This window comes from Pongo abelii, chromosome 5 (genome assembly GCF_028885655.2).
Source record: "Pongo abelii isolate AG06213 chromosome 5, NHGRI_mPonAbe1-v2.0_pri, whole genome shotgun sequence".
NCBI classification, from domain to species: Eukaryota; Metazoa; Chordata; class Mammalia; order Primates; family Hominidae; genus Pongo; species Pongo abelii.
In genome coordinates, this window is record NC_071990.2 from 41,876,912 (window position 1) to 41,897,193 (window position 20,282).

A 20,282-nucleotide genomic window follows, 5' to 3' on the forward strand; every position below is an offset into this window, starting at 1 on the left:
TGATTTTAATGTGTTGATTTTTAAAAACTTTTTATTCGAGTATAATAGTCATACAAACAAGTGCCTGCATCATAAATGTTCAGCTTGCTGCATCCTTACAAAATGAGCACACCTGCATAACCAGCGTGTGGGATTAAATTTAAAGCGTAATTTACATTTCCAACAAAACAGACATTAGTACTGGGCCAGATTCAGAGGACTTTTGAGATCAAGCAGGCGACTTGGAACAGTAAGGCTCCGGGACTGAGCTGATGCAGAGTTTAGGGGCCCCGGATTGAGACTGAGAAAGCAGGGGGAGGGGTGCAGCACTGAGGTCTGGGGTTCGGGAGGGGGCCCTATACGCGGGAGGAAACGGAGAGAGACGGTGAGGATTGCCTTTGGAGGTGGGTGAGGCCCAGCGTGCGCGCCCAGGTAAGCAGGTAAGAATGCAGCAGCCGCCAGGCCCAGGCGCGGGCGCGTCCCGTTCGGGTGACTCAGCCCGTGCCAGGAAGGGGGAGTTGGCTCAGCTCTCCAGAGCTCCCGGACAGCAGCCGGATCCCCGCCGGCTCCTGGGGCACTAGGACAGACCCCCGCAGCTAGCAGCCCGGCCTGGGGGGCGGAACACTCTCTTCTCGTCCCGCCCCACCTTCCTCCGGGCCGCAACCACCCCAGCCCATCGCTGGGACGTGGCCGCGGGTGCCGAGAGCGCTGCCGGCGCCGTGGGGGCCATCCCCGTCCTGGCCCCGACGGCGCCCCAGGACCTGCGATAGCCGTAAGTAGCGACTATGGGTGCTGGGAGAGTCCAAGAAGTGGGGAGCTGGGACGCCAGGCCTCCTGCGTCCCAGCTCTCCACTTCCAGACCCGGCTGGACGCGGGACTAGAAAAGGTGGCCTGGTGCCGCCGCTGCCTTCCGGTGTGCTCACTGGCCCTCGTGGCGGGGAGCCCAGACGCGGCTCCTAGGCGGCCCTAGACAAGTATGGCCGAGACGCTGTCACCCCAGGGGCCTGCCCCACCTGAGCATCATCCCACGGGCCCGCCCAGCCCCACCTGGAGAGCCGCAGGCTCCAAAGTCTTCCCCTTTCTCGGGGACCAGGTTCCGGGGTCGCGCTGAGGGTCCCTGAACCCTCTCGGACTGCCTGGCAGCGGCTCCTTCCCACCACCGCGGCTCACCATCCAGACGCACCGCCCGGCTGGCCCCACCGGGAGAGGCTCCCTCCCTCCCCTTTCTCCCCGAACCCTCATCTTAGAAGCCCTCGGATTCAGTCTGGATCCCAAAGAAGGGCTGAATTCGGAGGACCTCTCTTTGCCCCCAAAGTCGGTTTTCTGACACACATTCCCACGCACAGCTGGTAGGGGCAGGAGGGTCGGGGATGCTCTGGGCTGCTGCGGCACAGGGGAGGCTGGTTGGTCACTAACCGGATTTCCCGGACAGACAACTCTGGCGCTGTGGGCGAGTGGCCTGGGAGCCCAGATCCCTGTGCCTGGCTTAGGACCCCGGGAGGAGACCGAGGGGGTGGGTAAAAGGTGACTGAGAAACTTGATCGCGCCCATCTTTGGGGCAAAGAGATTTGGAGGCCGCAATTATTCAGACAGTTCCACGAAGTGGTTGAGGTTTCTCTTTCTCCTGATTTTCCAGAAACTTTTGCAGAGTTTGGACAGGCAAAGGAAAACGTGCAGCCCGCGGATCTCCGGGCCTCAGAGAGCAGGGATTTGGGGAGACTGAGGCCCCGCTCCGAGAGCGCGGAGGAAGCGCGCCCAGCCGGCTTCCTGTGGGGGCTCGGGCCTCGGGCGCCCCGCGGACAGACGTGTCCGGCTCCGGGCTGGGCCAAGCCCGGCGCGGGGGAGGGGACCCGCAGAGGGGCGACTGGGAAGGCGAGGAGGGGGCAGGGAGAGGGTGGGCCAGGGAAGAGGGGAGGGGAGAGGCGAGTAGGGGAGGAGCGAGGGGGGCTGGAGGGAGAGAAGGAAGAAGGAACGGGCGAACGGCGTGAGCTGGCACCGAAATGGGAGAAAGCAGCGAGTGAGAGGGGAGGGGGCGCCAGGCGAGCACCCGGGAGCGAGCGGGACCCGGGCGGGGACGCCCGGAGCAGGCGCGCATGGCGGGCCGCGCGCGGGAATCCGGCTGGAAGAGAGCGTAGCGCGGCTCGCACGAGTGAGTGGACGTGGGAGGCGCGCATCTGCGGGGGAATCGCCCCCTGCCCGCCTCCGGCGCCGCCCGCTGAGCCCTGTTTTCCGCAGGTCCGGGGCCGATGTACCAGGTGAGCGGCCAGCGCCCCTCTGGCTGCGACGCGCCCTATGGAGCCCCCAGCGCAGCCCCGGGCCCAGGTAGGACCGAGAGTGGCGAGCGAAGCTGGACAGGGGCGGGTGGGCGGCTGAAGGGGCCAGTTATTAGTTCTCCCCTCCGTCCCCAGACGCGGGGAGACGGTTCCGGGGAGCTTGGTGGGGGTAGGGACGAAAAGTCTGGGTTTGAGGACTTGGTCCAAGGAGAGTAGGGGGCTGGGCGAGGGAGGCAGGGCCCTAAACAGAGGCTGCGGCTGTGCCAAGTTGGCTCCAACTCCCCGCAACTCCCGACACCAGACACACACACACACAAACACACAAACACACACACACATACACTCCGCGGTGTCTGTCTGTCCGTCTGGGATTTGTGTCTCAACTGTTTCTGCCCAGTGTGTAAATATTTGTGGGGGCCTGGTGTGGGGGAGGGGGCGTTGTCTGAATCTTTCTCTACTTCCCTTCCCCCAGCCCAACCAGAGCCCAGCGCTTCCCGAAAACTTTTGTCTGCCGCGAGCCGCTGCAGGACCCAGCCCCTCCCCTCTTTCTTGCCATCCCTTCTCCCTCGCCTTCCTTCCCTCTCGTGCCGGCCAGTCCCCGCCGCCCCTGCCCTGTGCGCACACACGCACCCCAACCCAGTGTCTACAGCCCAAGTGAAATGCCCCGTCCCGCGCCTGGCGCCGTCTGTAACCTACCCGCGATTCCTGGGGGAGCCTCTCAAGCCAAGGACGGTTTGTGACTCCCTGAAGGGGTTTGGGGTAGGGGCCTTGCTGGCCCTGGTTCTCAGTCCCTTCCCCTCACTGGCCAGATGCCTAAGCCGAAACTCCCAAATGGAAGTCCGGGTCAGGGAGCAGTCAGGAACCTCTGGGATGTGTTCAGGGCCAGGGGAACCGCGTGCAGGAGTGTGGACCCGGATTTCATAATTGGAATCTCCACTGTCTAAGTCGTTGCCTTCCTCCCCACCAGCGCCATTCCCCCTTTCCCCTCTTTGACTCTGAATAATGAAGGTCTGCTCCTGAACCTCTGACACGAACTCCCTGCCTTGCCTTGGACAAGCTCCTTCCCTTCTCTGGCCTCAGCCTCCACATGCGCCCTCGAAGCCGGCCTGCCTGCCTGTTCTAGGAGGCCCCTCTCCACTCCCCACCTACTTGGTATGGACGCCTAGTTGTGGAGGTGGGGGGTCCTCTAAACCAGAGTGAGGACAAGTGGAAGATGTCTGGCCAACAGCCAGCACATAGATGAGGCCAGTGTGTCTACAGCCCATCTTGGCCAAGCCTCAAATTGCCTGCTGTCTCTGTGGGGCCCCTGCAACAGGGCCTTCTGCAAGATGAGCGCCTCCAAGAACTGGACTCCTTCAGCCCAGAGGGACAGCTGGGGGCAGGGCACTTGGAAGGGTCCTTCTCTGAGTCTGGGAACCTTCCCTGTCCCGCTGGGCCTCCCTCCTGCCTCCTCCCTTCCTCAGCCTCCTGCTCTCTCGTCCTCTTACTCTCTCCAGCTTTCTCCCTCCCCTTATCCATTTTCTCTGCTCTCCCTCCACTACCTCCTTCCAAGATCCCCTTCCTTGTTGAAGCCATTCTCAGCTCCAGCAGCGGGAGGAGAGGGCTAACTGCACAGAACCGGGGTCAGCGTGGGCAACTGGGAGGGTTAAGCCCTGGGCTGTAACTTGAGGCCCCCCAGAGCCCCAGCAGACCCTCTCCCCAGCCTGGGCTGGGCCAGACAATGCGGCTTTCATAACTCAAGGCTTCGCTCTGCCACCGCCTTGGGAGAGTGAGCCTGCTGCCCAGGAAGCCCAAACCGCAGGAGACCCAGCCAAAACCCCACAGACGCCTGAATTTGAGACCAGAATCCCCCACGCTTTACTCCCTGAGTGCTGACAGAACAGCAAGGCCACAGCGCTGCCCCAGAGGCTCTGCTGGCAGGACAGCCAGGGAGCAAGTCGGCCCCCTCCCTCAGCCGCCACAGATGCAGGCAGGGCACAAGGGGACTCAGGGCAGATCTGGTAGGGGCAGGTGGCCAAGTCCCCACACCCTTGGCTCTCCTAGTAGCCTCCTCCCCACCCAGGAAAGCCCCGGGAGCCTGGCTCCCTAGCCCACAGGCACATTTTTGCCCAGCATTGGGGCATCACATTCCTGTTCATGGTTCTAAATTGAATTTCCTGGGGATTTGGAGCCTTCAGACCTAAAATAAAACCAACTTGTCCCAGACTAACTGGCCAGCTCAGGCCCTCTTTAGTTTTCAGCTTGGTGGCCTGGGAGTGTGACCATTGGATTAGCATCAACCATGTGTGCATCAAAGGAGTCCACCCTCTCTGACTTTCTTGGGGTTCAGGTCCAGATGCCACCCCTAGTCTTCATCCCTTTCTCTTTCTCCTTCCCCTGACAGGGGCATTCCAAACTCCAGAAAGTACTCCCCAATAAGCATTTGCCGAGTGCTCCCTGGGGATGCAGAGATGAATATGGACACCACTCCAAGGGATTGAGTTGGGAGGGCTGTAGTCTGGTTGAGAAGCCAGGATTTCACTAGCAAATTATAATTAACAAGAGGGGACACTGGAGCTAAATTCTTAGCAACTGGGTCAGAGAAAGCTGTCTAGAGGAAGAGGTGAAGTTTGAGCTTGGTCCAGGATGAGTTGGGTTTGGAGAGTGGGAGGGGTAGGACCTTCTGGTCAACAGGAATAGTATAAGCATGGGTGGACTGGTCAGAAGATCCGGCAATGGCCCAGACCATGGAGAGGCTAGTCTGCCTGGAACACAGGATCCTGGTACATTGATAGATTGAAGGTCCAGACTGAGGCCTTGAATGCCAAGCCAAGGAAAGATTGAAGTGTGGGGTTCCAGCCACCACTCTCTGACCATATGAGGTTCTGGCCTTCCCTCTCCAGAGATGGTCAGAGTTTCAAGTGGGAAGCCCAGATCCACGGTCCACAAAGACAATGACGAGGGCTAAACTTAAGGCAGTAGGCAGTGGAGCTCTGGAACACGGGCCTCTCTCCACACCAGCCAGGGATCTTTTGGCTGAAACTCCCATGGGCACTGTGCAGGCTTGAAACCATCCCGCCTGAAAGAGGTTCCCCCCTACTCCCTGTTGGTTCAGGACCACCCCTCAACTTGGTGGATGGCAGGCAGAGAGAGCCCATAGAGTCCTTGCTGAGGGTGTGAGTCTCAGCCTTTCCTCTTGGGCTCATGATGTAAACATGACTCTCCCACTCCCACCTGGGGAGTCTTTCCAGAGCTCCAGGCATTTACCAGAATCTTATCCCGTGTTAGGAATGAGAGCGTATTGAAGCAAAGGGGCTGTTGCCTTTCCGTATCTCCCCTTTGTAGATAGTCACCCTTGAGAGGAGGGGTACAGGGCTGGGGGCTTCTGCTCAGAGATGCCACCAGCATGTGTGGCACCCGGTGCAGATTAGAAAAAGGTACCCCCTTGGTCAGATGGAGCAGTTGTGCAGTTGGGTGAGCAGATGGCACCTACTAGGAGGGCAAGGACTTCAGCCACATCCACTCACCCCCTTGGCAGGCACCTTCTGCAGGACATGAATTGCACATCCACACGGGGGGCCTCCTTCGCCTTTGCTGGCCACCCCCTTGTCTCCTGCATACCCCACACTTCCACCCTCCAGAAGTTTCTCCCGAGTTGTTCTCCCCTCTGTGGCTGGACAGCGGTGTCTCTTGGTTACAGAATGGAAAACTGGGCTCTTGGCACCTCTGCCCCATCTGTTCCAAGCAGGAGCTGCTTCTCAGTCCACACCTAGGGGTCTGGGCCACCCAGGCAGTGTCTCCTCTGCAGACCAGATCTTCCTGCAGCTGCTTCTTCCTTTTCCTTCTGCTTCCCTGTCTTTGGATATGTGGCACAGCTCCCTCTTCTGCCCTCAGTGCTGGTTTGCTGGGTCCCCTCTGCGGCCCCTCCTGGCTCCGGATGTTCTCTGTCCCTCTGTGTGTCTCCAGATCAGGATTATTGGACTTGGTTTTCTTTCCTTCCTCATTTTTCCTCCACGGTCTGATGCCTGGTAGGCTTCCTGCGGGATGGGCCTCCTCGGGCCTTGGTCTGCACTCTATAATTTCCTGTTCCCACCAGATCCAAGGTCACCAGCCCTGTAGGTGACTGTCAGGAGAGGCTGCCCAGAGAGCGGAGATGCTTTGGGTAAGGCAGGTGGAGATGTGAACTCCAGGCTCCTTAAACCCTCTTCCTCGCCTTCCTCCCTCTCTAACGCTGCAGGGAGGAGGGGGAGCAGGGCAGGGAGCAGAAGTCCTGGCTCTCTCTACCATAAGACTCAGTGTCACCTCTGTGAGCCCTGGTGACCTCAGCAGGAAGCCTGGGAAGTGACCACCAGGCCTGTCATGCCCCAGCTATCATTCTAGGCTTCCCAGCCTCAACACCACCCCAGAGCATGTGGCTTCCTTGCTCACTCTGTAGCGGCTCACTCCGGGGGTCTTGATTCCTGCTGCTCTTCTCAAAACTCCCCCTCTGTGCTGCTGATTGGTCAAGACTCAGTGTGAGTATTGCCTGCCCCAGGAAGCCTGCTTGCCACACTCACCCATCTGAGCTAGGTGTCCGTCTTCTGTGCTTCCACCATTCTTCCAGATGCCCCAGTGTAACTCTTGCACCTCTGGGTATGTAAGAGCCACCAGCCCACCCCTCCCCTAATCGAGAACTCCGAGGCAGTGAGCTGGTCTTTCTCACTCGGGTATACCCAGTACTTGTCATATTGCTGGGTGCCTCGTAGGTGCTTAATAAATGTTAAACCACACAGCACAGGAAGGAAGGAAGGAAGGAAGGAGGGAGGGAGGGAGGGAAGGGGAAAGGTCAGAAGCCAAACTACTCATTAAAAAAAAAGAGAGAAAGGAGGGAGGAAGGAAAGAAGAGAGGAAGGGAAGGAGGGAAGGAGGGAAGAGTAGTAGGGCTGTGGGTGAAAGGCTTGCGAACAACCCCCTGATGAGCATTTTCTTTCCTCCTTGAAACCCTGTGGCATGAGCATTAGGACTGCCCTTTCCACGCAAAGTAACCCAACTCTGATAATTTGCCAGGCTGGTAACTGGTGAATGTAGGGCTTGGGTCTTCCGCTCCTCACTCAGGTCTTTCTGTCTCATTACACCCTGTGGGAGAGTCAGGTCCCCCAGTTCAGGGCCCAGGGCCATAGCAAGATGCCTCTGGGGGCCAGGGTCTGGAGCTAGGCAGGCCCCTGGTTTCCTGGAAATTAGGACCCTGAGCCTCCCTTTTCATGCCAACTTGGTCTTAGCCTTCAAGAGCCATATCTGAGCTGGTGTAGACCAGGCTCAGGGCTAGGAGAGGCACCATCTAGCACCAGCATCTCCACTTGCATGCTCCCTCTTGTCCAAATCCTCTGATCATCCAAAAGCCATTTGATTTCTCAATGATTAACCCAGCTATGAGGGGAGCTCTCAACAGGCCCAAAGAGCAGATGGAGCTGGAAGGAACCCACCCCTGCCTCTGTGGAGCCATGGGCCCCGGGAAGGGTTCCCAGCAAATAACTCTCTTGCCCTGCACGCATCCTAGGAGCGCCAGCCCTCCCTCCCCATTGCCCCAGCTCCTGTCTAGAGGCAAGGCCTGTGGTTTTTCCCTGGGCAGGTGAGAGCATGCCTGCTGGGCCTGCCGCCCTCTGTGCTTCCCACATGGGGCCTCTGGGGGTCCATTCCCCTGGCTGTGGGGGACCAGACCCCTTGGAACAAGGGTCATGAGGGTCACTGAGGGTCATGGGCACAGAGGGCTGTGCCACAGGATCTTCTCCTCAACATGCTTCCAACTCCCATCCCCCAGGCCTGCATGCCCAAGCCTCCACTGATCCCTCTAATTACCTCCCTCCTCTCTTCTTTCATCTCTCATCTCCCTCTCTTTGCCTCTCTCCCCCACCCCCTCTCTCCCTCTCTGTGTCAACCCCTCATTATTCTCTGTGATTGATTCCACTTTAATTCCCAAGACTACCCTGTGTCTCTCTGTGTCTCTGTCTCTGCATGTGTCTCTTTCTGGTCTGTCTGTGGGGTGTGTACTCTCTGGGCTTCCCTGCTGTTTCTCGTCATCTCCCCATCTCCCCATCTCCCCATGTCCCCCTCTGTATGACCCTCTGTGTCACCCTGCCTCTCCCCGTGTCCCCCTCTGTGTCACCCTGCCTCTCCCCGTGTCCCCCTCTGTGTCACCCTACCTCTCCCCATGCTCTTTTGGCCTCTGCGTCTCTGGGTCTCTTGTTTCTGTGTCTCCTTGCTCCTTCTCCCAACATGGTATGTGGAGAGGGGGCAGATGGAAGGCCACCCTCTTTAGATCCCTGTCCTTCCAACTAACTGCATAGGCTGAGGTCTGATGAGAGGCCCAGGCTGCACCCTACACCCTTTCATTGCCACAGCCTGGGCTCGCCCCTGACCCCTGGCTGAGTGTGTGGAAGCTCGGACCCCTTTCTTCCTCCCTCCCTCACCTCCCATCCCCCATCCCTTTTTCCCCCTGAGCCTAGGGGCCCTAGTCCTGCAGGCTGGGGAGCTGTGGGTTTGAAGGTGGCTCCATTTCTGCCGCCTGCCGCCCCTGCACAGAGCCACTGTAATTACATGTGGCTGCGGTTCACCTCTTCCCCAGTGCTCCGGCCGGCTCCTTGTCCTCCTCCTGACTGTAGCCCCTCCCTGCTCCTCACCCCCAGGTCCCTCTAACTCCCCTGCCATCATCTTCTCTGACCCAGTTTCTCCCCTGTCTCTCTCCGCGCTCTGCATCACACAGTGCTACCTTCTCTGTCACCTCTGCCCCTGCCCCATCTCTATCTTTCTCTCCATTACTGACTTCCGCACTATTGCTGCGTCTCGCTCCCGTCCCAGGCTGTCTGTCACTGGGTCGCTGTGGATCTCTTTTCCGTGCCCAGTCTCTCGCAGTCCAATGCTCTATCTCCCTTTACCTCTACCTCTCACTGTCCCTTTGATTCTCCCTGTCACTCTCAATGCCTGTCTCTATCTCTCCGTTGCTGACCGTCTGTGTGTTCTCCCTTGCGCTGTGTTTCTGCCTCCTCTCCCTACTTTTCTTTATATTCTGCCATCTCTGCCCCTCCCGACACCACATGCACACGTGCGCACACTCAAATGCATGCACACCCTTGCTTACTCCCAGATTGTGGTTTGGGAGCTTTCTATTTTGGAACCTGGTGCTGTTGTCAGCTAGAGTAAGGGCTGCATAACTGATGCAGACAGACAAAGAATGAGGGTTCAGTGGGCATGCTGGGCTGTGGGGCGGGGCCCACGGCTGGGCAAACAGGAAGGCCCCAGGAAAATGGACCTCAGTCATCTGCTTTTTTCCTAGCTCAGACCCTGTCCTTCCTTCCTGGGCTGGAGGTAGTAACAGGATCCACTCACCCTGCGGAGGCAGCGCCAGAGGAGGGCTCCCTGGAGGAAGCGGCAACCCCCATGCCCCAAGGCAATGGCCCTGGCATCCCCCAGGCCCTGGACAGCACTGACCTCGACGTCCCCACAGAAGCTGTGACATGTGAGTCCTAGGGGGCCAGGAGGTTGGATGGCAACATGTAGGGTTGCACTAGGGAACTCAACCCAAATGGGTTGGCAAAAATGGGTGCACCCACTTGGCCAGAACCTTGAGGGTGGCAGCACAGGCAGCAGAAAGGGGAAGGGCACTGTCACTGTGCTTTCTGTCAAGGGGAAGACCTCCACTGCAAAGTGACTAGGAAGCAGGGAGTGTGGGCAGGCTCCAGGCAAAATGACTCAGGACAGAGAGCATGCGGCTACCTGGAGAGAGGCACCCCCTGCCTCAGGAAGAGAGCTACGGGGCTGGGGTCGGGCAGGGAGCCAGAGCCTGATGCATCTCCATCCTTCCAGGAATCAGGGGTAAAAGGAAGAAGCCACCAGTTGCTCTAGGGTGAAAGGAACAAAATTCAGCTCCATTCCCAGGCCTGGCTCGAGTTCTCCAAGGAGGTCCTGAGGGGAGGGAGAGAATTTTCCACCTTCACCCTCAAGAACAGGAGAAGCAACAGCTGGGGTCATTTTATAACTAACGAAGATTTGCCCACATCTTTAGACACATTTTTACTTTCCAACTTTGTTTCCCTGAGTGGGCTCACTTGCTCTCCTGATCAGCCTGCAATGAGGCAGCAGGATGGCTACTGCGAAGCCCATTTTACAGGTGAGGAAACAGGCACAGAGAACGGCCCACCCTGGTCCCAAGCTGGGAAACTCAGGTCTCCCGGCCCAACACTCTTTGCAGTGCCTGCCTGCATGCCCAGCTGGCATGGCTGAGCTGGGAGCCTGCTCCAGCCAGGGCATCTGGGGCTAAGCTGGACTCCCTGGAAGTCAGGCTTACTAGTGCACGGCCTTCGGTCTCCTCCAGCACACCCACCAGCAGAATTGAGACAAAGAGGTCAGCGCCTTGGCAGTGGAGGAGGGGGTCTGGTGGGAATGGGACAGACACTCCTGTGTCTGTGAGCCCTGAGTGTTTGCTCTGTGACTCAGCCCCCATGGCCATGGCCACAGACAAGCTCTGTGTCTGTCCACATCACCCAGATCCTTCAGCTCACCGCACACTCCCGCCCTCTGGTCACTGTGCCCATGTTTAGGCAGAAGGGCAAGGGGCACCGAAGCTGGCCAAGGACTTGGCCCAGTCACCCTGTGTGGGGCCAAGAGGTGGGGGCCTGATGATTCAGGCCCGGCCACTTCCCATAGCCTTAACCCTGTTTACCCAGATGCAGGCACCAGCCACACCTCTTGCTGGAGGCTCCCAGCATGGAGCCTCTCCAGAACCCTGCTTCCCACCCTCCCCCGACCCCCCACCTTGTCCTCAGCTCCTTTCTCCCAATCTTCATGCCCTCCCCACCCCACTTCCCAGCTACAGGACCTTTGGCAAGTTTTCCCCTCTCTGGGCCTCTGTTTTCTCATCTGTGAAATGGGGCCAGTAGTAGATCTATTGCGACGCCTAAAGAAGCTGCTCCACCTACTCACGCCTGTAATCCCAGCACTCTGGGAGGCCGAGGCGGGCGGATCACGAGGTCAGGAGATCGAGGCCATCCTGGCTAACACGGTGAAACCTCATCCCTACTAAAAAATACAAAAAATTAGCCGGGCGTGGTGGCGGGCACATGTAGTCCCCAGCTACCTGGGAGGCTGAGGCAGGAGAATGGCGTGAACCCGGGAGGCGGATGTTGCAGTGAGCTGAGATTGCGCCACTGCACTCCGGCCTGGGCACAGAGCTAGACTCCGTCTCAAAAAAAAAAAAAAAGAGAAGCTGCTCCACCTAAAGCTTCTAGCACTGTGCCTGGTACATAACACCAGTTATGAGGGTAGTGATTGTCGTGTGATAATAGCAGCTTATTCCTTAGTTGCTTGTCTCCCAGCCTCTGCCCCCATGCTGGCCTCTGCCCTTTGAGCCCCAGCTCCTAATCTCTAAGCTCATCCCATCTTTGACACTTGCTAGCTGTGTGACCTTGGGCAACTTACTGTACCTCTACCTCTCCGGGACTCAGTTTCCTCATCAGTAAAAGAAGAGTAGCAATACCGAGGGGATCCGTGAGCAGCAAGTACTTAGAAGGGCTGGCGTGCAGGAAGCATGCAGTGTGCGATGTTGTGACTGCTGCCATCACTGGAAGACCCGGCCTCTTCAGCCAAGGGAGGCACCGAGGCCACCCTCCCCTCTCCTTGGGCTCCAGGGCCCCCAAGACACCTCCTACACAATTCACATACACAGACCAGGCCTGGAGGGAGATGGGGATCCAGATCTCAGCTCCTGAGGGACTGAAGTGCCCCACATTTACAGAGGGTCCTTGGGGCCACAGGGTCCTGCCCAGGAGTCAGGACCCCTGCATAGCTGAGGGGCCCCAGAGCTCTCAGTGAACCCTCCTCAGTCCCTCCTCACTACCCCCACCATACACACCTCCCCTCATCTCTTGAGAACAGAACTGAGCCAGCCGGTTCTCACCCAGAACTGAACATCCCTGAGTGAGCAGTAGGAAGGAATTCGGGGTTTAGGGGGTCTCCAGGGTCACCTTGCCTGTACCCCATTGATAAAGCTGAAGTCTGGTCCCTCAGCCTGCAATGGGGACCCAGGGGTCCTGGCTTCAGAGGTCTCCCCACTGCCCTTCCTCTTGCCTTCTTCCCTCCCTCCTCTCCCAAACCCCAAGGGCCCCTCCTCAGACTCTCTGCCAGCTGCTTATAGAGGCAGGATGGGGTTAGGGGTGCGGAGGGCAAAGGCTTGAGTGGAGGCACCAGGAGGAAGGAGCAGGAGGTAAAGGGGCTGCAGTGAGGAGCCCCTGGATTCCAGAGCCAGGCGTTCATCTCTAAACAGATGTTTCCAATAAATCACCCAGTGCGCCAAGGGCAATAACAGCTGGGGGCTTGGCAGAGGCCGAGGTGAAGATTAACTGCTTCACTGCTGTGCTCCCAACCCCAGCCAAACCACCCCTCTTCCCCAGCACCACCACTGCCACCACTCTGCCAAAACCCCAGGATGACAAGAGCAGGAGAATGGATTTTGTGTGAGGAACAAAGGAGAGGTCCAGGGCTCCGAGCCCCTGCCCTTACACATCTGTCATTTCTGGACTGAGCACTGAACTGAGAATCAGGAGCTAGGCCCAACTTAATTTAATGGCTTGGCTCTGGACTAGTCATTTCTTCTCTCTGGGCCTCAGTTTCCCCATCTGCAGGATACAGGTCTGGCTGGGTGCTTTGGGGTGTATGTAAGAATGCAGCAGGCAGGATTCAAGCATCGCTCTGGGGGCTGAATGACCCCCACCCTTTTCCCATCACCCTTTCTCTTCATCTTTCCAGGCCAGCCTCAGGGGAACCCCTTGGGCTGCACCCCACTTCTGCCGAATGGCTCTGGCCACCCCTCAGAGCTGGGCGGCACCAGACAGGCGGGGAATGGTGCCCTGGGTGGCCCCAAGGCCCACCGGAAGTTGCAGACGCACCCATCTCTCGCCAGCCAGGGCAGCAAGAAGAGTAAGAGCAGCAGCAAATCCACCGCTTCCCAGATCCCCCTCCAGGCACAGGAAGGTAAGCACCCATCCCATCTCTCCCTGGGAGAGGCCTCCAAAGCCGGGTTCCTCGAAGCATGACGCATGGGCCCACAGGAGCACCTTCACCAGGCTGCTGCTTAGAAATGCAGGATCTCAGCCTCCTTCCACACCTACTGGACTGGAATCTCTGGTGGAGCTTAACAAGCCCTGCAGGGAACCTGATGCATGATCAAATCTTAGAACCTTGCAAAGTACACCTGTTGGGTAAAGGTGTACCTGCCTTCTCAAGGCCACCTCCCCACCACCCCCCAAACCCCTCCCCATCCCTGCTTTCCCAGAGTTGCTGTGACAAGGAACGGAGCCACCTGGGTTGATCCATCTTAAGCCACTCTGTTTCTGGAAACAGAAGTTTTCTGTTTAGGGAGGAAAAAAGAACATGTAGCAGAATAAAATGGTGCCAGGGCAGGGCTGCAAGGTGCAGTAGGAGGTCAGAGGATCCAGACACCCAGCCAGCCGATGCGCCTGCAACACAAAGATCCTCTGCAGGGCCACGGGGGCAGCCAGTTGCTTCCTCACCAGCTATCAATTGAACATGGCTAACAGCTGCCTGAGCTCAGTGATGGCCTGACCCTTACCTCAGAATGTTCCAGTGATTCCTGTCCATGTGAAGGGACCCTGGCCTGGGCATCTGCAAAACACACTTGCACATAACATGCTCAGAAACCTTCCCACTCTGCAAAGCAGATTCTGCCCAACAGTCTTTTTTTTTTTTTTTTTTTGAGACAGAGTCTCGCTCTGTCACCCAGGCTGGAGCGCAGTGGCACAATCTTGGCTCACTGCAACCTCCTTCTCCCGGGTTCAAGCGATTCTTCTGTCTCAGCCTCCTGAGTAGCTGGGACTATAGGCACATCCCACCATGCCCAGCTAATTTTTGTATTTTTAGTAGAGACAGGATTTCGCCATCTTGGCCAGCTTGGTCTCGAACTCTTGACCTCAGGTGATCCACCCGCCTCGGCCTCCCAAAGTTCTGGGATTACCGGCGTGAGCCACCGAGCCCGGTCCCAACAGTCTTATTTATGAAGGAGCCATTTATTCATTTAAAATGTCCTGGCCAGGAGTGTTGGCTCACATCTGTAATCCCAGCACTTTGGGATCCACCGAGGCGGGTGGATCACCTGAGACCAGCCTTGCCTAAATGGTGAAACCCTGTCTCTACTAAAAATACAAGAAATTAGCCAGCGTGGCGGTGGGCGCCTGTAATCCCAGCTACTTGGGAGGCGGAGGTTGCAGTGAGCCGAGATCGCGCCCGAGATTGCACTCCAACCTGGGCAACAAGAGCAAAACTTTGTCTCAAAGAAAAATAAAATGAAATGTCCTAGACACTTGCTATGTGCTGGATACCTGGTTCATGACCTCATAAAGCTCTCATGAGAGACGTAGATAGGTAATCGCCATACGATGTGATAAGTGCAGTGATAAACTCACGCAGAGGATTACGCAAACACAGGGGGACCACTCACACCAGCCCAGAAATCTGGGGAGGGAATCCTGGGAAGGCTTGGAGGCGATGTCTGAACATGCCTTAAAAGACCAGAAGGAGGCTCCAGCCAGGAGAGCATGAGCACAGAGCTGAGAAATGGCCAGTGTGGCTGGAGGGTGAACTGCCAAAGGTGAGACTCCTGGCAGGCAGGGGTCCTGGGAGGTCCTTGCCAACCAGGCAGTGAACCTAGACTATCTGGAGAGCAGTAGGGAGCCACTGAAGGGTTTTAAACAAGGTGACCTCATGAGATTGACATTTGAAGATAACTACCCTATCCAGAGTGGAGAGAGATTACAGGACCCTAGTCCCTCCACACAAGAATGCAGGAGAACAGGGTTAGACCCTCCATAGCGCAGTGAGCCTCCCAGGGGGCCCCCTGGCCAGGAGAGCTGCACACTGTGCCCCATGGCCTGGCCCCAGCACACGGAGGGCTGCAGGATGTGGGTTTTAGAGCCAGCAGCCCGGATTCAAGTCCCAGCTCCACCACCTCCCAGCTGGTGCCCAGCGCAGCTTCATGCATTTCTATTCTATTCACTGAGCACCTCTATGTGTCTGGTGCTGTTCTAAGGACTTGTAATCTTTCAGTGAACAAAATGGGCAAAGATGCCTGCCCTGCTGGAGCTTACATATCCAGTAGAAGGAGATGACAATGAATATGAGGAAACCGTGTAGTACAGTGGGAGGCGATGTCCTCTGAGGGAAGAAGAAGGCAGTCAGGTAGGGCTGGGCAGGGAGTGTGAGGCAGAGCCAGCCGGTTGCAGTATTGAAGCGGGTGGTGGAAGGCCTCAGTGAGAGGTGGCATTTGGGCAAAGAAGGAGATGAGGGAGTCAGCCAAGCACGTGCCTGTGGCAAGATTGTTCCAGGCAGAGGAATCAGCGCCTGCATGGCCAAGGAGCAGCCAGGAGGCTGGCGTGGCCAGAGCAGAGTCATCCGGAGGAGAAGAGTGGGAGAAGAGAACTAAGAGGGCACAGGGGCCAGACTGCAGCGGCCCTCAGAGGCCACTTCAAAGATTTCAGCTTTTATCACAAGCGACATGTGAACCATGGGAGGGGTCTGAGCAGAGGAGGGCCAGGATCCAACAGGTATTTCTAAAGGATCCCTCTGGCTGCGGTGTGGAGTAGAGATGCCAGGTGGCAGTGGTCAAAGCCAGGGAGTCGGGAGACCAGTAAGCAGGCTGTTGAAGGTGTCCAGGTGAGAGATGAGCCAGGTGGTAGGATTTGGGTTGGGTGTAGACTTAACTTCTCTCTCTCTTTTTTTTTTTTTTTTTTTTTTTTTTTTGAGACAGAGTCTAGCTCTTGTTGCCCAGGCTGGAGTGCAGTGGCGCGATCTCAGCTCACTGTAGCCTCCACCTCCTGGGTTCAAGCGATTCTCCTGCCTCAGCCTCCCGAGTAGCTGGGATTTTAGGGGTGTGCCACCACGCCCAGCTAATTTTTTGTATTTTTAATAGAGATGGGATTTCGCCATGTTGGCCAGGCTGGTCTCGAACTCCTAACCTCAGGTGATCCACCCATCTCAGCCTCCCAAAGAGCTAGGATTACAGGCGTGAGCCACTGGGCCGGGCTGACTTCTCTTAACCTCAGTCTCTTCATCTGTAGAGTGAGGCTAGTAATAGCCCCTGCCTCACAGAGTCATTGGAGGCCTAAATGAATCTAATTCATGCACAGCACTCAGAACAGTGCCTAGAACATGTATCACTCCATATGTTGGTTAAACAAATAAACAGAGGGTGGCTAAGAGCAAGGATGATCCAGACTGCCTGCTCTGATGTGCTTAACTGTCTGTGCCTCGGGGTCATCACCTAGAAAATGGAACTATGGGGACGGATACGTGAGCTTCAGGCGCACAGTGAACACTCAGCGTCCCTGCTGCTGCTGCTGCTGCTGCTGCTGCTGCTGCTGCTGCTGCTGCTGCTGCTGCGGGCCTCCCACGCCCCTGGCTGTTTCACACACGCTCACCCCTCCCCTCTCTCACCCCTCCCCCTCTCTCACCCCTCCCCCTCTCCACCGCCCACCCCACAGACTGTTGTGTCCACTGCATCCTGTCCTGCCTGTTCTGCGAGTTCCTGACGCTGTGCAACATCGTCCTGGACTGCGCCACCTGCGGCTCCTGCAGCTCAGAGGACTCGTGCCTCTGCTGCTGCTGCTGCGGCTCCGGCGAGTGTGCTGACTGCGACCTGCCCTGCGACCTGGACTGTGGCATCCTGGATGCCTGCTGCGAGTCCGCGGACTGCCTGGAGATCTGCATGGAGTGCTGTGGGCTCTGCTTCTCCTCCTGAGCCTCTGTCAGGGGCTAGGCCAGCCTGGCACCCCTGCAGATTCCAGCAGGGTCCCTCTGAGTGGGGCCAGGCCCAGGACTGTCACACAAGGCTTGAGAAGCCCCCTCTCCCTGGTCCTCTCCTACCCACCCATGTCCTCTCAGAACCCCAGCCTTGAAAATGGTGGGGGGGCACTCAGAGGGGCCACCTCCTCAGCCGTGGGTGGTGGGCCCATGGCAGAGAAGCCTGAACTCTTTACTGGGTTACCAGGTTCATACATTGCTGAGGACCTGACAGGACAACTTAGGGGCAGGGCTGGGGTGGGGGCCGCAGGGGGCAGCCAGGGCTTCAGAACACTGTGAAAGTTACTTGGGGAGGGTGGGCCGGTGGGGCCGTGGCTCTCTACCTCTCCCTGCTCCTGGTGCCTGCCTCTCTCCTCCACCCCGGGCTTAGAGGACAGAAAAATGTGAAAAGAGACGCCCCACCCACCCTCAGCCAGCCCTCTCCAGTCTCCTTTCCTAGGCTTTTGTGAGGGCCTAACCCACGCAGTGACCCCAGAGGGCAGGGCTAGGCGAGAGCCTGGGGTGGGGCGGGAGGGGGAACGGTATGGAAAAGACTGGAAGGGGAAAGGGAAGGAAGGGAGGGAGGGTCTGTTCTATCTGTTGCTGTAAATAAAGATATTTGTCCATCTCAGATTTCCTCAGGACTCATGACTAATTGCCATGGACCCTGACTCTCAAAAGCAAACGCCCCCTACCACCCCTAAAAAGCACCCACATGGACGAGGCTGCCCTGACCTCTGGGGGCCCTGCCTCTTGTGCTTTTTTTACCCCAGAAACTGCCCTGCCCTTCACGTTCCCCTCCCTTCTTCATGTTTCCCACTAAGGGAAGAAGGTTAAGGGGGTGCTGTCTCCCACCATTATTTCCCTCTTCCCACCAAAGGGAGGGGAAGCCCAGAGGGAAGAGTTAACCTTGGCATGGAATTAATTAACAGCAGATGTGTTCGGGTTTTGATTAATTAATCTCCTGCTGACTCCAGCTTCAGCTCTTCCCCCATGAAGTCGCTCCAAGGCGTAGGTGATGCCCATGACAGTGCCAGAGGGGTGCCTGGGAGGGGGCTACTCCAGGCCTGGGGCAGTGCAAACTTGCCCCTGGGCTTCACTGGAGGCCTAGTGGGGGTCACACGCCCAGCCTCAGGCATCCCTCTGTTGCCAGGCATCTGAGAAAGAAGGAAGCCTTATCAGGACTGCATGGGCCCCTACGGCCATCTGTGGGGCGGCCTTGGTGTGCAGAGGGAAGGGCCTGAGAAGCAATGGTGGCTATGAGGACCGCAGGGCCGCACTGGGGACAGCTGGAACCCGATGTAAGGGGCCGGCTGGACCAGCAGCCCCCACACATATCCTGGACCTGTAGGAGGCCAGGAGAGGTCCAGGGGGCATGAGAGGCTCTGAGACAGCTAGGGCGACTTGGAGAACACTCAGCTGATGAAGGCCTTGAGACGGGGCCCGCAGGGGTATTAGTGGGTACTGCTTCCAGGAATGAAGGCTTCGAGTGGTTCCGAGGGATTCTGGAAGGAAGGAAGGGGGACTGGGGAAAAGGGCCAGATGAAATCCAAACTCTCTTAAGGAATGTCACAGGAGGGAGCAGCCTATGGCCTTGGGAGTGGGTTTCATTGCAGCAGGAGGAGGAGGTTCTAACAGGCAACGAGAACTAGCCCCCCACCCCCTCCCCACTCCATCCCCACTCACACACGCCTCACTTCACCATCTTCAAGGTTTTCTGACCTCTGAGAGCACACAAGAAATTCAGGACACAGAGAGGAAGGGATCTGCCTGGGGTCTCACAATCAAGCTGGTAGAGGCACCCCCAGCACTCATGTATCTATTTGTGCGTATTTTTACATATTTTCTTAGTTATTGCCTGCCCAAGTTACGGAAAGTTTGAAAGTCTAATCTGTGCACACACAAGCATTTACATGTATGTGTTTTCCTTTTTTACGAAGATGTGAGGATCCTGTACACACTCTACTGTACCCTGTTTTTCCCACCTGGCCATGTCTTGGGGAGCTTCCTTCCCAGCACACGGAGAGCTGGCTGAGTTGCCCTGGATGGATGCGCCACAGTCCAGGGACCCCCAGCTCTGCTTAATCTGCTCTCAAGCGCTTTGTTACAAATCAGGCTCAGCGAGGCACACCCTTTTGTATGAATGAGCTGTATCGGCAGAATGTTCGTGAATGTGGGATTGCTGGACCTACCATTGACAGGACTGCCCGACTTTCCTCTATGAGGGTGTTCCAGCCTCGGCTCACTCAGCCTCGGGGGCATCCACTTCTCCCACTGCCCTGGAGAGACAACGGTGGGAGGGTTTCCCATTCGGTCCTCAAGGCTGGGGTCTGAAGGGTGTTAGGGAGCCCAGATCGGGGGATGAAGGGGCTCCTGACCAGCTCGATATCTGGTCCAGGTGGGCAGGAAGGCCTGCTCCTGGCCCTCCCTGCTCCGCAGGGCTGTGGCAGGAAGAGGCGCCTCTGCAATCCAAACAGCGATTTCCTGCTGCAGGCTCCAGGCTGTTTTCTTTAGGACAGTGGCTGAAACCCTAGAGGCTAAGCTGGGTTGGGGTGGGACAGGGGAAGGATTTAGCCAGCCCCCCCAGCACACACACACACACACACTCTCACACACACACACACACTCCAAACACACACCCACTTCACACCTATACGCGCACACACATACACTCACACAGACTTTCCATACAGTCACGTACTCACATACATTCCGCAGGCTCATGCATTCCATCACCCGCACCCACACACACACTCACACCACATCTACGCACACACAGACACACACTCACACATTTCACAGCCTGCAGCCGCCGCCACCCCTGGCCAGCCTGAGGCTGGGCTGTGGAGACTCATGCCTATCCATTCAAGCTTCGTCCCACGCCTGCCTTGCCTTCCTCACCTCCCTTGTCTTTGCCCAGGTGGCCCTTATCCCTGCCGGGCAGCAAATGGCAAAAGCCCTGGCTCTGGGCCCTTCCCTCTCCTCATGGTCTACCACAGGCTCCCAGGCTCTGCTTTCCAATGGCTGGGCTGAGCCAGGAGACAGTTCTAGGCCTGGCTGTGCTGTGGGCCCTGGGGAAGAGGCCCTTTCCTCCCCAGGCCTTAGTTCCCTGTGTGTACGACGGAAGAGCGGGTAGACTGCAGCCGTAATGGTGGCCACAGTGTCCAGGGAACACCTGCCTCTCTCCAGTCTTCTTTCATCTTTGGAGCAGCAGATCAGGCCATTTTTGCC

The 20,282-nt window shown here is 57.5% G+C and overlaps 1 protein-coding gene across 7 annotated transcripts; it reads left to right on the forward strand.

Moving 5' to 3' along the window:
* Positions 1–347: 347 nt before the first annotated feature.
* MDFI (MyoD family inhibitor) lies at positions 348–17,683 on the forward strand. 7 transcript variants are annotated; one of them, XM_054557469.2, is made up of 5 exons: positions 348–419; positions 2,215–2,301; positions 9,541–9,723; positions 13,008–13,232; positions 16,754–17,683. In XM_054557469.2, the coding sequence occupies exons 2-5, from the start codon at positions 2,226–2,228 to the stop codon at positions 17,008–17,010; spliced, it is 741 nt and encodes a 246-aa protein (XP_054413444.1). In that variant the 5' UTR covers positions 348–419; positions 2,215–2,225; the 3' UTR covers positions 17,011–17,683. The 7 variants fall into 7 exon arrangements, with proteins under 7 accessions (XP_054413444.1, XP_024104315.2, XP_024104319.2 ...); XM_024248547.3 differs by lacking the exon at positions 348–419 and adding an exon at positions 663–751; XM_024248551.3 differs by lacking the exon at positions 348–419 and adding an exon at positions 667–751 and having other exon boundaries at positions 9,546–9,723; positions 16,754–17,678.
* The last annotated feature ends 2,599 nt before the right edge of the window (positions 17,684–20,282 follow it).